At 36.3% G+C, this 16,789-nt stretch overlaps 3 protein-coding genes across 5 annotated transcripts; 2 read left to right on the top strand and 1 right to left on the bottom strand.

Moving 5' to 3' along the window:
- Positions 1-3,760: 3,760 nt before the first annotated feature.
- LOC18993875 (sucrose transport protein SUC4) lies at positions 3,761-7,315 on the bottom strand. Of its 3 annotated transcripts, none has more exons than XM_006417445.2 (6): positions 6,650-7,315; positions 5,202-5,929; positions 4,928-4,991; positions 4,805-4,848; positions 4,291-4,470; positions 3,761-4,079 (listed from the first exon to the last, which is right to left on the bottom strand). In XM_006417445.2, the coding sequence occupies exons 1-5, from the start codon at positions 7,191-7,193 to the stop codon at positions 4,312-4,314; spliced, it is 1,539 nt and encodes a 512-aa protein (XP_006417508.1). In that variant the 5' UTR covers positions 7,194-7,315; the 3' UTR covers positions 3,761-4,079; positions 4,291-4,311. The 3 variants fall into 3 exon arrangements, with proteins under 3 accessions (XP_006417508.1, XP_006417509.1, XP_024008161.1); XM_006417446.2 differs by having other exon boundaries at positions 3,761-4,086; XM_024152393.1 differs by having other exon boundaries at positions 3,778-4,207; positions 6,650-7,314.
- Positions 7,316-10,666: 3,351 nt separating this feature from the next.
- LOC18993876 (transcription factor TGA4) lies at positions 10,667-11,600 on the top strand. The gene has a single exon (XM_006417449.2). It carries the CDS (start codon positions 10,704-10,706, stop codon positions 11,397-11,399), a length of 696 nt encoding a protein of 231 aa, XP_006417512.1. The 5' UTR covers positions 10,667-10,703; the 3' UTR covers positions 11,400-11,600.
- A 1,474-nt stretch (positions 11,601-13,074) lies between these two features.
- On the top strand, positions 13,075-15,689 carry LOC18993877 (glutamyl-tRNA reductase 2, chloroplastic). The gene is made up of 3 exons (XM_006417450.2): positions 13,075-13,514; positions 13,812-14,053; positions 14,186-15,689. The coding sequence occupies exons 1-3, from the start codon at positions 13,286-13,288 to the stop codon at positions 15,290-15,292; spliced, it is 1,578 nt and encodes a 525-aa protein (XP_006417513.1). The 5' UTR covers positions 13,075-13,285; the 3' UTR covers positions 15,293-15,689.
- Positions 15,690-16,789: the final 1,100 nt, after the last annotated feature.

The following is a 16,789-nucleotide window of genomic DNA, read 5'->3' on the forward strand; positions in this document are numbered from 1 at the left end:
TTTTGTTCTAGATTACTTTAAAAAAAATTATAGTCACAAACACCTACATTATTTAAGGAAACTGAGTCCTATAATACTTTACTGTAATAGTAGTTCTCTCGCATTGAAGTAACGTCGAACAAAAACTAAACTCAAAACATTGTACCAATTAAAATATCAACAAAAAACGTAACTAAAAACAAAACTAAATTGGACAAAAAAATACAAAATTGCATTCAAGATTCTTATACTATTGTGTTATGTATCACACCTTCACGCAACTTTGTCAATGGTGTTTAACCAGAAACTACAAAAACAAAATTTCGGCTATGGGGCCCATATATTGGTTTGGGTATTTTATCTACTGTTAACTACGAATTTCGAGTTAATCTAGAAGCTTGCAAGATTAGTCTTGCAGATTGACACAAGTTATATCTGTGTACTCACATGTATTAAAAATCACTTTATATAAAGACTCATGTTAGAATTATTATTGGGTGGAATATATGGATTTTCTTAAGATATGGCTTCAATAAAAGTCTGTAGCAATGATATTAATCAAATTCAATTTTAATATAACAAACGGTCTTTTTATGCGACTAACACTAATAGATCAGACTCATAGTTGATATCGTTCAGCGATATCTTTTTTGGTCCGATATAAGTATATAATGCACTAGAAAGTACTATTAGTATCGTAAATTTAAAATACTACTCCTACTAATGATTGTTTATTAAACATCTATTGATCTATATTGATAGTATTATAGTATACACTTTAATTAAGGTGTTTGACGCATCACCATAGACACGGGCTGAATACATGCTTTTTTTTTGGCACACGAGTTGCAACCACATACCTTTTTCTAAAGTTAATTAGGAAGTAGTTATATGTCTCAAGACTCTCAGCTCTTAACTTAAACCAAATTTCGTTTTAAAAGGAAATTTTCATTCAAGAATTTTAGTTTTGATTACCCAAATTAAACCAACCTTATGAGTTTGTACAGCCTAGATAATGCAAAAACAAATGGATTCAATTTTTCTTTTAAAAAGACTAACTAGATAAATTCTGCCGCTCCATAAGTGCCATGTTCAAATAGTCTTTGCTTACTCACTTTTCGGTGGACTCATCTTTTTCCGACATAAAACACTAAAAAGAAATATATACATATATATATGTATTATATATATATATCTCTTTTTGGTAATATTTTGACGAGTAACGAAAAAAATATGTTGACGAGTAATAGTAAATGAGATTCATTTGTCATATTCTGATTAGGTGGAGACAATTAATAATTGATTCCACGCCAGTAGACATCAGCGAGTGCAAACAAAAACATGTATTTTCAAATCTTTGAAAATTCGTAAGTAAAAAACCTTTTTTTTCTTTCTTTTTAGGCCACTATAGAGTTTTTGTGACTAAGTGATGTGATGTAACTAGGGGTCTTATAAGATGGACTAATTCATCGTGTCAATCTTGGATAATTTTACAATGTAACTTTCGAATAAATATGGTTTAGATATTTTGGCCAACAGTTACACATATGTATACCGTCTGAAATCAACTGCGATACCATGCACGATATATATAAGGCAGAGCATGCAGTTTTCTCATGGGTTTGTTAGTTCTCCAGTGTTAAAATGTAATAAGGGCGTTAGACTTAAAATAATAATAATTCAAAGCATGAATGTATTTACATGTAATAATTAGTAGGACACGAATGAGATAAATAAACAAAGATATTGACGTCATTATATAGTATGCATGGACCATATGAAACAAACACTAGTAAAGTACAGCTGAATCTGAAATTACTAGTGAACACAAATTTTTGGCTCTTATGATTATACAAAATTTGATTACATATATCATACTTTTAACATTTTAACCGCACCGTAATTACCTATATATATATATATCTACGATTCTCTTTTAGTCAATGGATTATCTTCGAGTCTTCATGACTTGTCACATTTCATTCATCAAAGAGGCGTTCGAAGCTTCATGGGAAAATAGGAGATTAGAACAAAAAGAAACGAAGTCCAGAGGAAATAATTTGTCCAATAATTGAAACCAAAGAAAAGATCCGGGAAAAGACAAATCCTTTTCAATTCTTTTAATTTATTTTATTTATTGGGCAAGTGCATGCACATGACGAGAAAATGTACTTACAACAAATACAGGGTGGACTTCACTTAACTTTTTTTTATCTTGTTTTTGTGATATAAAAAATCATGAAATAGAAAAGCTAATTGCTTTGTTTCATACAGAAAGGTAATTACTTTATTTCTTTTTAGCTAAAGCTACAAAGCTTACTTAAAGAAAAACTCCCACTTATGCAATCCGAAGGAAGGCGACATTAGAAGAACCAAATGGGCAATAGTGAATGCTTTCAACAACCCAATTCTTTTTGAAAAAAATGCGATCCAAATATGACATAAAGTGGAGATTAATTTCCTTTTTTCGTCAAAGAGATATTATCACATTTTAAAGGATAACAAGATACCAAAATATGGGATTTTCTGCCGATCGAAAATGTACTGCAACAAATCACAGTTAGCTCCACCATTATTAACACAACTCATGTGATTTTGTTGGGGGTTAAATTTTCTCACCGTCGTTGAGAGTATATCCCCAAATCTGTCTCCTACTGGATTTGACAAGACACTTAAACTTCTCAAATTTGGTGCTATAATCTAGCAAAATAAAAAAAAAATTAATATTTGTACGTGCTTCCTATCATAAAAAGCTAGAATATCTCGTTTTGAAAAAGAAAAAAATAACTTAAAATGTATGACTTCATAATTCTAAAAAACGACTTTTTTTCTTAGACGATCTAAAAAACGACTTATAACATCTAAAAACGCAGTGCAGCTAGATAATATTTTATCTCCAGTTTAATTAATTAATGAAAAGGAGATGTGAAAATTTGTGATTCGTCTAGAAGGCAAGGAGGTGTGAAGTGTGAAAGCCGCCGTAGTTGACTTGAATAAGTGATCAGTCGGTCACGTTTTAATAATATCACGATAAGGTCTCTTTTTTATCCAACCTTGGTCCCATATGCTCCACACGTGTAATCTTTTCCTATTTTTTAATTTTATTATTGGCATTACACCTTAACAGTTGTAAAATTACTGTCGGGTCTACGTCAACAAATTTATATTATATTATGAGAATTTTCTTTTTTATTCGAAAAATAAAGAAAAATATTATGGTGATGTGCTAGAAAAATAGTTTCAATAATAATAAGTTTGAATGAAGACCCTTAAAATTTGCTTATATTTTGATTTCTAAGCTATTATTGGCATTCACAAAAAAAAAAAACCTAAACAAAGTCCTCGCATTCGGTCAAATGCATCTCGAACAAGTCTTGGATTTGCTAGCATCTCAGTGGGTGCTTAGCTTAAAATTAATTCCCATCAGCCATCCTCATCCATCTTGCTAATGTTTCATATCATGGCGATTACTTGCTAATCAATTTACCATGTATTTGTAAATTACAGTAGTTAATTGTTAATCATATTATGCCTATTACTATATAGTTTGGTATATATATTTTTTTTGCTACACAGAGCATGCTAATTTTTAGATCTCAGGTTTCTTTATCGAAAGCTTCGATGATAGAAGTCAAAGATATGCAAAATATTCTGTTACCTTATTCTGTGAATATCGATTCTGTAGTTGTCGTAATCATAGGGATTCATCCCTGATTTTGTGTAATCTTTCGCGCTATATTAAGCGTTGTATATTCTTTGTAAAGACTCAAGAAAGATTATCAGCTTTCATTCGAAGTATTTTAAAGAACATGGATCTTTATAACAGTTTCAGAAAATGAGATTCAGGGACCGCGTTACAAACTCTCCTTTGCAGACAGGCAGGTTATTACTGTAATTTACAAGTACTGTGGTAAGCTGCTGGTAAAAGCTTAGCCAAACAACAAAGAAACAGAGAAGAACCCGAAAATTGGGGGCTTCCAACAAAGGAGAGATACATATACCTCACAAACTGAATGGATGGTGTTATTATTTCGTTGGTAAACTTCTATGTCTCCTCGTGGACACAAGGATCATAGTCCCAAAGTAGAGGGGATTAGGCCCTAGAAGCTGCAAATAAGTTAGTCACACGAGAAGCCATTGCATGAATTCACAGTTAAGTGGTGCATCTCCTTGCCATTTTTCCACCATGCCTTAACACTCCCTTAAAGCGTCACTTGCTTAAACTCATCTATTTTGCATTAACCAGGTTTATTCTATTAGTTACAAGTCAAGTGCTTACTTCTACTTCTGTAGCAGAAACAGGGAGCATACCTTATAACAAAAGAGAGGGTATTATGGGAGAGGGATGGGCTTTTGAATCCTTGTTCGCGGAATAGCCACGATGGCTACAATTCCGCCAATGAAACCTGCAGCTGCTCCAACTGCAAGTGCCGGTGAATTCCCACCTCCAAATAGTTGGTCCCATGGGCCACTTCCAACAGACACAATCACCTGCAAACACATACTATTTTTGTTACCCACAATGATTTAAACAACACAACTGAGTTGGTGTCTTGGTGATGTCGATTTTGATGCCGAAAACCATAACTAACACCAGTCGGCAACAATAGAGAACGTAAAAGTAGCCTACTTATATCACAGGCCATAACAAGCTAAAACCAAAAACAAAATGAACTTTTACTAATGACAACTAATGAAAGAATTCGGCTGCTTCACTAATGCCTATGGACTCCCTTCTGAGAATCTCTCGATGATCATTGGACACTTTCAAAAAAGGATAAAACTTTACTTGCGTCATTATCTAACTATACAAAAGGAAGCATACCTGTGGGATGACTATCGCCAAGTTCAGCACACCCAAAGATAAACCTGCCACAAAAGAACTTCGATAAGAAACACCACTCACTTGTAGTTAAACCAGTGAGCATAATATTAAAATGATACACACCTTGACCTAGGCCCAAGGACTCAATACGTATGGAAATCAATGCATATGGGACGCTGTAAGTTATCTGCGGAAGAGTAACAATAGCATTAGTTACAGCGAAAGCGTAAAAAGATTCCACCATGTGATAACAGATGAGCAGGAAAAATATCAAAGTAACGGTGGCCATGATATCTCCAGCAATGAGAATCACAATAATAAGATAAGCTGCGAACAATAGAATTTTTGTTTCTCACTGTAAGTAACATGACACCAGAACTGTAGAGGAGTAACTTACTGCCAATGGAATGCCCAGAATTGTAAAGATTAATACAGCAGCAAATACGATGCTCGCAGGTGGTTGCCCATGGCCAATGTAGCCAATGTGATACGCAACAAATGAGGTGGCAACCATTGCAAGAAAGCAAAGAGCCATCAAGATGTTTGATACTCCCCAAACAAAACCAGCACCCCACCTTCTGCAAAGTTTCTCCATGAGCACCGAAGTGATTCCAAGAAAAACAGAATTCAACATCAAACCAAGTGCACCCATACTGACCCCGGCACTGTAAGAAGCACCCTCGTTTGGTTCACCACCGTAGATCTCTCGACCCATCCAATCAGTATCAAACAGAATAAATGGAAACCAACCAATCCATGTCAATGCTGTAACAAGCAAGATTACCCAAACACTTCCTGGAAAATATTTGAAAGTCCCAAGTATTTCAGTAAGAAAAGCTTCATCTGGTCCACTCGATTGCCCATGTGCTTCAGAAGCCAATGAAGCAAGAGGAACTTCGTGAGCCGCTGAAACACTTAATACCGTCGTTATTGCAATAAAGACTACGTCTATGTAGAATGCAGACTTGAGATTGGCACATTCCACATTGCATGCAACAGTCTTCGTAAAAGGGAAGACCTTGTACCATCCATTGTATGATCCAGTAGCATAGCCAAGAATATTGCCAATGGCCATAAAGAGAGAAAAGTAGCCATTTGCTACCCGGGTTCTGCGATTATCATTCTCTGTAAAATAAGAGATTGGACAAGGAATTAAAGCACAAGAGAGCGTTGTTTTGTGGGAGTTGTTTTCAAAAGGTCAGTAAACAATTTTAATTCTTTTGATGAGAACCATGGCTAACTACAAGTAGAAGTTTCATGAATAACTGATCTATGAGGATCGACCTCATAGCTTCCCCTTAAACATCGACCACAGGCATCAAATCATGCTAACTCTATACAGAAACAAGAAAGAAAGACCCAGATATCAAACCACCCCAGGAGCTCAATTACGTAGAAATCAAAACAAATTCACCAAAAGTGATCAAAACGAATTTATATCTTAAATTCAATATCTCCGAATCACTTCATCAGACTTTGTTCTTCCTAGGCTAAAAATTGTAAATTCAAAAGAAATCAAATTTCTTTCACATAATCCAGAATTTCGTTAACAAGAAGAAAGGGAGAACAAAAAAAACGAAGTTTCTGGGGCTGTTTTGTGGCTCAACGATGACCAGAAACAAAGAAGGGCCTTTTTGATTGTGAATTGCCAAGCTTCTAATGTTAGGGGACCAAATCGGTAATAACTTAATACCTTAATTGTGTCCACAATCATAAATTTTTGCATATCCATGTTTTGCATGTGAGATAGTGTATGCACGAGAATCCCCAAAATCACGAGGTTTAAACAAATTCGAATATAAAAGGAGAAGAACCCAATCAAACACCAAAGAGAGCGAAAATTACCAGTAAGATCGGCGAGGAGAGCTCTACAAGGACCCTGAGTGACGTTATTAGCCAAATCAAGGATCCAAAACCCCAACACGAAAGCTACAATCGCCCTCGGCTTTAATTTCCCTTCCCTATCCCCAAATGCCCAACCGATATCCGCCGCGTTGCCGATAACCAGAACGGAGATACAGATCGCCACAGCTCCGACGACGATATAAGGTCTCCGGCGACCATACTTACTAGTGCACCTATCGCTGCTGTGGCCAACCAGCGGTTGCACGAACAGACCAGAGAGCGGACCACAGAGCCAAATCACACTAGCCCAAGCGTGTGGAATCCCAAGCTCCTGCACGTAAGGAGTGAGCAGCGAGAGCTGAAGCGCCCAGCCGAATTGAATCCCGCACGCGACGGAAGCTACACGGAGAAGCACACGCTTCGAGACTTTCGATCGAGGCACCACGGGTCGAGAAGAAGTAGAAGGTCTAGGAAGAGGTGGAAGCTGTTGACGGTTGCGAGTCGATCGGTGGTGGTGGCGATCTTGATCGGAAGTGGTAGCCATCCTCTCTCTCTCTCTCTCTCTCTCTCTCTTTCTCTCTGTCTTCGTCGCCGATTGTCTCTGAGAGCACACTTGTTTGAGAGAAGAGTAGATAATTGGAGGAGAAAAAGGTGGCAAAAGAAGCTGTGAGACTACCATTGGACTATAGTAATCATGTGGAAGAGAGCTGTTTCGGAATCCACTTTACAAAACTTGATGCGTTTTTTTAATTATTTTAATTTTGTTGAGGCCGATTTGTAAATAATAAAAGTAGTGATAATATCGTGAAGGTGGGGGCACGTATAAAGAGGGGTTTGTTTTCTCTAGAGATAAAAATACGGTTTTAAGATGAAATCATTTGGGCAAATTGGCAATCGTCACTTTCCCTTGGATCATGGGTAAACTACTTTCTCTATACGTAGGCACAACAGCGACGTCAAGTATTCAATAATACTTTATGAGTTACGCTATTTTGGCCAGAGCTTTGTCATAAAACTAACGTAATAATCAACTCTTAATTACTACAGTTGTCATAAACAAAGATCAACACTTACGAAATCGTCGCAGATGAAGTTTAAAGAGAGAGAGTAATACCAGTTATGCAAGAGATGAAATCTTTATACAGTTTCTAGTGTTACTATGTCATATACACATTCTATTGTAATACACAAAATTTAATATATTAGATGAGATATATATTCGCTTCAATATAGTCTTTTTGTTCCTTCTAATTAGCCAAAATAAACTTAGATGGAATCTGGGTCGAAACGGATCGAGTTCAAGATTATTGAAATATGAAAATGAGTCATGACGTTATTGTTTTAAAATCAAGGTGTTTGAGCCGTACACGTACATGATTCATCCCATTACACATTACGGCTTGAACGTATAACACGAGGGTACCAAATTTTATAACTAACTAATCATGTCCCACTCTTAAAGTAGCATCTTTTTATCTTTACCTTTTAGGCTTAATCACGTATTAGCTTTACGTGAGTATCCAACTTTTACTCAAGTAAGCCAACTCTTTTCTTATCTAGGCACTTATTACTAATTAGGAGTATGTAAAATGCTTTTTAATTTCTTTTTTTAATCTTTGTGTACTTCAATAGTTTCCGTTTTTGATAATCAATATTTTGCAATTAGTTGGGTTGGAAAATGTTGGAATTTTATACTTTCTGTTCCCTTTTTCCATGGTTTGTACGTTGGTCGCATTTGTTAGTGGTTAGCTTTAATGTGATTGTAGCGGTTTGGAAACTTCGAGCTACTTTTCGTCCAATCCCTTAGCCGTTTCAGAGTAAAAACAACGAATCAAGCAATGTTTATTGCAACAAATTTGGATAAATTATATTTAAAAAATTCCAAAAAAAAAAAATTCCAAACCTTTAGTTTGTAACTTTGTATTGTTTTTAAAGTGACTAGATCATAGTTCAAACCAAATTGTAGATTTATTACATTCTTCACTTAAAAAAAAAAAATTCAATTGCATGGAATTGATGCCCAATAACAAGTGAACAAAGTCTAGTGGGCTATACCAATGAGCCTAAAAAACCCAAATAAGGAAACAAAAAGTTAACACATTCAGAAGGCCCTTTCGTTGACAAGAAAAAAGAAGGCCCTTTTCCCTTCACACAAAGATTTTTAATTCATAGAACCGCCTTGGACAATTTTTTTTTTTTTTTTTGGACTAACAGACATTAACAGCCCCAAACAGGTTCCACTTGCCATATATAAAAAATGAATAAAAAATGTTGAGAAAGAAAAAGTCCGCAAAAAAAGATATGGCGAAAACGTGGCCGCGTAAGTAACGAGTTGAGAAGGATCTGCGTCCGTGCGTCGCAGAGCCAACATGTGCCAACTCCAAACGCTTTCACCTTTTTTTTGCAAACGTGTAATAATATCACTTCTTTGTCGTCACGTTTTACAAATATATTCTCTCTGTTTTGCCTGTCAAGTGTCATTGTGTCAACAACCTATGCTTTTCAGATGTTACAAAAAAAGCTATGCTTTTCAGTTTTATATTATTATTAAAGCACTAATATTATTGAGTTTTGAATAAGAAAGTAAAAAAAGGCGAAAAAATATTGAACCATAATTATCACTTGACCAACTCTGCATATGACTAATATATCGAATATTTTTTTTAATAAACTTCTGAATCACATAATAGGCATATATGTATGCCATTACATGGTTTTTCTTATGTAGATGAAAAATATACGTAAGTATACTTATATATATATATAATTTTTTTCTTGTCATCACTTGTTTATTGTACTATAGCTAGCTTTTATTTAATCACGTGGTCATAATTCACGAACACATATATTAATTTAGTTACCAAGCAGAAAAAATGAAACTGTTTTCTTGTCCATATAATTTCACTAGTGATTATAATATTGTTGTTGCTCGATCCCCAACGTTGATGGAGAGCAAGATCTTTTCGAAAGAATAGTGAGACAAGACAAGTATTAAAAAACTAAAATTTAATGTTGAAAGTTTCTTAATAAAGAAGGAAATAAGGCGCGCGGCATAACTGGAGCATTGATGAACCGCGCGTTGCTCTTTTTTTTTTTTTTTTTTTTTCGCGCGTTGCTCTTCTTCTCTTGTCAACAAAAAAAAAATCCGCATTCCGACAAAAAAAAACAAAAAAATCCGCATAATCAACCAAAAGACAGAAATTATAAAAAAAAATGAAATCCTGAGATGATAACTGCTATTGTCAGAATAATAGGTTTATTTGCTGACATACGTCGTCATCTTTTTTTGACGCGTGCCTTCTTTTTTTAGTAACATGTGTCGGTTTCCTTTTCAGATGCATTTTTAGGTAATTCCATAAATTTGTGATGCGACCCTGACATTAATCCAGGTAGAGAACAGAAGGTAATAATTCCAGCAGGAACTAGTAAAGTTAGTTGTTTATTAAAAAAAAAAACATTATATCTATCCTATTAAGTACTACTTACATTGTATAATTATTTGCAGTGTTTATTAACGTTTTAATGTAGCTCGATTAATATTTTATCTTGGTACAAAACTCTAACTACTCTAACAATAACAGTTATCATCTCAAGCTATATTTATTAACACTTATGCCCAAACTTTTCCTTCAATGCTTTCTATAAATCTCAGTAAACGCAATTTTCAAAAGATTTTTTTTTTTGTTTTTGTGTGGACATCAATCTTTAAAAGAAAAACCATTAGTCGAAAACCGTGGTTCGAAAAACCATTGATTCCAAAACCAGACCTTGAATGACACAGTTAATGGTTACAACTTTATAAGGCGCTCTGATTATCTGTCTACAGTTCACTCAGACAAGACGAAAAAAAGCTCACAAAACTCCAATTTGGCCAGCCGACACAAACTATATAACTTTCGTGGGAGGACCGACATATTATTCATTATAAATTAATTGCTAAAAGATTTTTTGTTTTGGGTCAAAGTCTAAAGATTGTGTATATTTATATACAGATATAAATTGTAGAAGCACGTCCAAAACTCACTCAAGACTTAGTGACTACTTCATGTAAAACATGCCAATCACCAGCAGCAGCTCTCAAAGCTTCACTAGCTTCGTTAATGGCTGGCTTACTCGTCACAGGTATTTCGTCGAACAGCTTACATGCGCTTCTTCCTTGGACGAAATCACCGTCGAAGAACAGCAATCTCTGGTGACCCAATTCCTCTCTCACTGTCTTCAATACTACCAAGAGAAATCCGCCGTCGTTTCCCTCGCCGGCGACAACGTATTCACTTTCTTCTGCCCACCGTGGTTCAGCTCCTACGCTAAACTCATTCTCTGGGTCGGCGATTTCAAGCCTTCCCTCGTCTTCAAACTCACCGAGGCCTCCGTCGACGACCTCACGCGCCACCAGCAAGACCTGATCTCGAGTCTCCGGTCGGAGACGAGGAGGAAAGAGAGGGATGTGATACGTGATTACGCGCTCGTGCAGCAGAGCGTGGCGGATCCGCCGGTGATGTTGGCGGCGAGGCGTGTTGGGGTGAGTGAAATGGTGGACGGAGAAGAGTCGGATTTGGAGGAGGCGATGGAGGTGCTTAAATCGGGGATGGCGGCGGCGATGAACAACGCCGATCAGCTACGGTGTTCGACGGTGGGGAAAGTGGTGGAGATTCTTACTCCGTCGCAGGCGATTAAGGTGTTGAGGACAATCGGAGAGCTTCACCTTCGCTTAAGGGAATTGGTGGGTTTGGAAGGTGACCACGAATGAGACCATCGAATTTGCTCTGCTTCTTCAACCTATTAACCATATATGGAGTCGATCATTTTTCTTTCGGGTCTCTTTGGATCTTGGAAACATTCGCTTTTGATGATTTTGATCTTTAAAAAGATTTTAAAATCGGGCAATTTTGTTGTCGTGATTATATTATGATGTAATGTTTTTGGCTTCGGCTTCTTTCTTAGTTCCTAATTTCCCCAATCTTTTTTCATCAGTTATCGCAAAAAAGTCAACGAGGTCAAAAAATATATTGCTTTCAAAATCCTACGTAGCTTATGATGTGGTCGCCATGTCATTTATAATTAGTTACTTCAATGCTGACATGTTAATTTGTTCAATACGTGGATTTTTTTTTAAAAAATGTTAAGACTTTACAAACACCATTTTGTAAGAATCCAACGGTTTTGACTTTTTTCCCTTGTAATTTTTTCACCGATGCCCTCGTTATTACTTATTTGTGTATTTTGATTTACTTATAGTCGTTAGATCATTTCTAGCTTCTTCCATGTAATATATAAACACTAATACTCGTTGTCCGTTGTATAACATTTAGGGTTAATCAAAGATATTGGGAAATATAACGAGAAAACGAGTATTATGAAATGGGATATATATATATATATATTGATTAATTACAATAAACAAAATTAGTATTATCGAATTTTCCAAATCCAGATACAATTTAGTAAATCACAGATTTATTGACATATCTTGGTTTTCATTACCTGATTGATAGGCTTAGGTGTTCATAATTTTCTGCAAATCAAATACAAATAATATTCAAGGAACGCGTGTTTTATTGGCTTTATTTTGTCCACATATTCAAGGAATGTTAATTTTTCTTGGCTTATTTGGTCAATGTTAGGCCTGCCGTTTACTTTAGAGGCTTGTTGCCAGATTAAAAAAAAATAATGTCTGCTTGATGGGCTTTTTGTTTTCATAAGCCTGTGAAAATAAACAGAGAGAATGCTCTTCTTAATTTTGTTTTTTTGCAACAAACATACTCGTTTTTACCAAAAAGTGTAAAGAAACATCATCAAATTAGCAAATTCGGATTGCCGGTGTAGCAACCTGAATCTTGCCTGCTAAATCTGTAGAATTCAAACTTGAATCAGAGCGATACCATAGAAACACCATATTAGCCTTCTAATTCAATTTTACTTGAGGCTTGAACTCTAATGATATCCATTATTTCTTCAAAGTTGACAAGGAATATTTAAGTTACTACTATATAAATTATGACTTCATGATAATAATGACTCCCTCCTTATACAACTGGCCACCCACCAAATGATGTTTTTCTTCATCCAAATGATCAACTCCTGTTATATTTTTGCACGTTTCGAAACAGTTTTTTTGGTTCTCATACCTCCGATCAATCAAAAATCCCCCTTTTGTTTTTTGTTTTTGTTCGAATTGATTGGAAGAATAAAAGCCAGAACGAGTGTGGATAAATAAAACGTGTTGTCCACCCGCCAATTACAACCTCAAAGTCTTACCTTTGATTTCTTTTACACTTTTGCCTTTTTCACACACATCCTTTAGATATTTCGTCCAATCAAAATCCCACATTTTTTTGGTCAATAGTTTTGGCTTGACCCGATCTTTAAACCCGCTTGACCCGACCCGAATTCACCTGCTTCTTCCTTATTTTTTATCTTTTCTCAACTAATACACGCTCCTGATCCTTCCCGGGAGAGGAATTGTCTCATTTTCAACTCAACTCAAATCATATAATCAATTCCTTTTCCTCAACATCGCATCATAATCCCTCCTTGTCTTCTCGAATTCCTGATCTCTAGGGTTTTGGGTTGTGGAGGCGAAGGGGATTGTGTGTGTGTTTGAGAGAATAGAGATTGCTTGTAAACTCAAAGACTATGGCGGTTTCTAGTGCCTTTGTTGTTAGCCCAAAGCTGGAGACTTTGTTGACGGATCCGCATAATCCATCTTCTTCTCCGGCGCCGTTGGGTATGATTCCGATTCGTCCTCTTCCGATGAACAATAGGACAAGGCGAGGTCTGATCCAGAGAGCCCGTTGCGAGATTTCTGCGTCTAAGGCAGCTAGCATCTCGGCTCTTGAGCAGCTCAAGTCTTCTGCTATTGACAGTACGTAATTTTCTTTGTTCTGCGTCCTGATTGCATTTGAAATTTGTGATTGGTTCTCTTTCGTTGCCAATTTTGGGTTTTGAATTTTTGAAGCCATGTGTATTCAACATTTTGCCCGTCTGTTATCGTTTATCGGATTCGAAAAGCTTGCTCAAAAGATGGATTATTCATTTTTTGACATAAAAGAGCTATCTTCTTGCGAAATTTGTAATTTCCTAGCTGATACTCTTGCTTATTATAATAGCATTTGTTTATAGCTCTGTTTTACCGAACACTCACAACTCTTTCCGGTACCAGGATACACAAAGGAAAGAAGCAGCATTGTGGTGATTGGGCTAAGCATTCACACAGCTCCTGTGGAGATGCGTGAGAAGCTTGCCATTCCAGAAGCTGAATGGCCACGAGCTATCGCCGAGTTGTGCGGTTTAAATCATATTGAAGAAGCTGCTGTACTCAGTACCTGCAACAGATTGGAGATTTACGTTTTGGCTCTATCTCAGCACCGTGGAGTCAAAGAAGTCACTGAATGGATGTCTAAGGTTTTTCCCTTTCCTATCTTCTCCTTATGTAGTCTGAGTGTAACTTTTAAAAATGTTTTGAGAATTTCTCCTTCTTGCAAATGTTATCGATATCATTGGGAAAATGCTGACATGTTGCTCTTTCTTTGCCAGACAAGTGGAATCCCTGTTTCAGAGATCTGTCAGCACCGTTTTCTGTTGTACAACAAGGACGTCACGCAACATCTATTTGAAGTCTCGGCTGGTCTGGACTCCCTTGTCCTAGGAGAAGGTCAGATACTTGCACAGGTTAAACAAGTTGTTAAATTAGGTCAAGGAGTCAATGGATTTGGGAGAAATATCAGTGGGCTATTTAAACACGCAATCACGGCTGGGAAGCGTGTCAGAACAGAGACAAATATCGCTGCTGGTGCTGTTTCCGTCAGCTCTGCTGCCGTCGAACTTGCTCTCATGAAGCTTCCAGAATCTTCTTCACATGCTAGGATGTTGGTGATTGGTGCTGGAAAGATGGGGAAGCTTGTAATTAAGCACTTGGTTGCTAAAGGTTGCACTAAAATGGTGGTTGTGAACCGAAGCGAAGAGAAAGTTGCAGCTATCCGCAAGGAGATGCCGCCTAGTGTTGAGCTTATTTATAAACCCCTTGATGAGATGCTAACTTGTGCTGCAGAAGCCGATGTAGTTTTTACTAGCACAGCTTCAGAGACACCACTGTTCTTCAAGGAGCACGTAGAGATTCTCCCTCCTGTTGCAGACGCGAGGCTCTTCGTTGATATATCTGTTCCTAGAAACGTTGGGTCTTGTGTCGCTGATTTGGATGGTGCACGGGTTTACAACGTGGATGACCTCAAGGAAGTCGTTGCTGCCAATAAAGAAGACAGGATGAGGAAAGCAATGGAAGCTCAGGATATAATTACAGAAGAATCCAAACAGTTTGAGGCGTGGAGGGATTCGCTGGAGACGGTTCCAACAATCAAGAAACTGAGGGAATACTGTGAGAGAAACAGAGCTGCTTTGGTTGAAAAGTTCATGTCGAAAAATGGCAATGGCATGGACAAGAAGACGAGGAAAGCAGTAGAGGATCTAACCCGAACTTTAGTGAACAAACTCCTGCACGGTCCGATGCAACATTTGAGATGCGATGGGACTGATAGCAGAACGCTGCGAGAGACGCTAGAGAACATGCAGGCTCTGAACAGAATGTATGGACTCGATGTGGAGTTACTCGAGGAGAAGATTAGAGCAAAGGTGGAACAAAAATAGAGAGTATCTGTTGCATTCATTTTTTAAGGTTCGTAGAGTTCAAACGGCACGCCTTTGTAATATACAAACTTGAGTAGAGAGTGAAGATAGCTTCTGAGCAGGGCCGGTCCTGAGGCCAAGCAGAGCAAGTTCATGCTTAATTCTGAGGAAGATGTTCTGATTGATGTCCTTGATGAGAAGTAAGCCATAATTGTTTCATTACGTTTGTGTTTTATATTTACATTTTTTATACTTATACTGTTGCGTAGAATAATAATCATAAATTGAAGAAGCAAGCAAAAGGGTGTGAAGATGATTTTAATTTTTTTAGAAGTTAGCACTATTGTTTAGTTAAGAGACTTAAGACATAAAGAAAGCTGGGACCCAATAAGCGGTAGATCAGCGACTTCACATAAAAGTTTCGTTCTCTCCTCTTTTTTATTATTTATTTCATTGATTACTCTACTTATTCAGCTTTCAAATTCGATCCCTATTTTATTACTCAATACTCACAACATTTAGCATTTGTGAGAACAATAAATAATTCATGTATTTTTTTTGTCGTTAATTGGTTGCTAAATGCCTAAATCGACAATTTGCTGATTTTATAAAGGAAAAGATATGATTAAAAGTTCAAGTAGGCTGATTTTGAAATAAAAACATTGCATGTAGATTAAGATTATGTGATTAACATCAGTTTTAGGAAGTAATACATTTAGTACTTTTATTATGGATATTAAAAAAAAAGAACTCGTTATTTCTTCTTAATATACCGTGTTTGTGATTATAAGGCTCTAGATTAGTCATAGATACTAGATCTGTGAATAATTTATAACTAAAATATCTGGACATGTATTTCACGACAACTATTTTTAGTTATTTCTAAACAACGACTGTAATGTAAAAGTTTCAAAGCTAAACGAGTAACGACTAACGAGTATGACCTTCCGGCAATATATATCAACAGCTTTTTGCTTGGATTTTTACGATGTCTTTTTTCTCCTTTTGTTTTCCTTTAATTTTCTACGTGATTAGATCCATATTTGGCTCTAAGATCCAAATTGAAAAATTGAATGAAAAATTATTGGTCACAACGTACAATCCAATTTCTCGGTAATACAAGAAAAAAAAACTAAAAGCTTATTACTCAACACAAATACACGATAAAAAAGGGGCGCACAAATCAAATCAATTTGCAATTTTGCATCATATAATGATTATATTACTACGCGCACAACTCAATTCGTCACGAGATATTCATGATCATATGGTTTCCTAAAATCCATATACCATATATACAAGATAATCCACTGATATATCATTACATTCACCGTGATTACAAGGTCTTTAATTCCCGGTTTTCTTTGATGTTGTATTAGTTTAAATGATTTTTACAATTTTACTTGGAGATATATTAATTGAAATAACTCGTTGCATTAGTAATACCAAGCGAAGAATGGGTCAAATTAAAAGGTTTGACTTGTATTTGCATGAAAGTTTACGTACAATTCGACTTGA

This window comes from Eutrema salsugineum, unplaced genomic scaffold (assembly GCF_000478725.1).
Source record: "Eutrema salsugineum unplaced genomic scaffold, Eutsalg1_0 scaffold_5, whole genome shotgun sequence".
NCBI lineage: Eukaryota > Viridiplantae > Streptophyta > Magnoliopsida > Brassicales > Brassicaceae > Eutrema > Eutrema salsugineum.

What these genes read in the sequence shown, in the direction of transcription:
- LOC18993875 (XM_006417445.2), bottom strand. Translation starts at nt 7,193, where the DNA reads ATGGCTACCACTTCCGATCAAGATCGCCACCACCACCGATCGACTCGC. An exon ending in TTCTGGGCATTCCATTGGCA is followed by an intron (nt 4,992 to 5,201) that starts GTAAGTTACTCC and finishes ACTCTTCCGCAG; the next exon opens with ATAACTTACAGCGTCCCATA. An exon ending in TGGCGATAGTCATCCCACAG is followed by an intron (nt 4,471 to 4,804) that starts GTATGCTTCCTT and finishes ATGTGTTTGCAG; the next exon opens with GTGATTGTGTCTGTTGGAAG.
- LOC18993876 (XM_006417449.2), top strand. Translation starts at nt 10,704, where the DNA reads ATGCCAATCACCAGCAGCAGCTCTCAAAGCTTCACTAGCTTCGTTAAT.
- LOC18993877 (XM_006417450.2), top strand. Translation starts at nt 13,286, where the DNA reads ATGGCGGTTTCTAGTGCCTTTGTTGTTAGCCCAAAGCTGGAGACTTTG. An exon ending in CAAGTCTTCTGCTATTGACA is followed by an intron (nt 13,515 to 13,811) that starts GTACGTAATTTT and finishes TTCCGGTACCAG; the next exon opens with GATACACAAAGGAAAGAAGC. An exon ending in TCACTGAATGGATGTCTAAG is followed by an intron (nt 14,054 to 14,185) that starts GTTTTTCCCTTT and finishes TTTCTTTGCCAG; the next exon opens with ACAAGTGGAATCCCTGTTTC.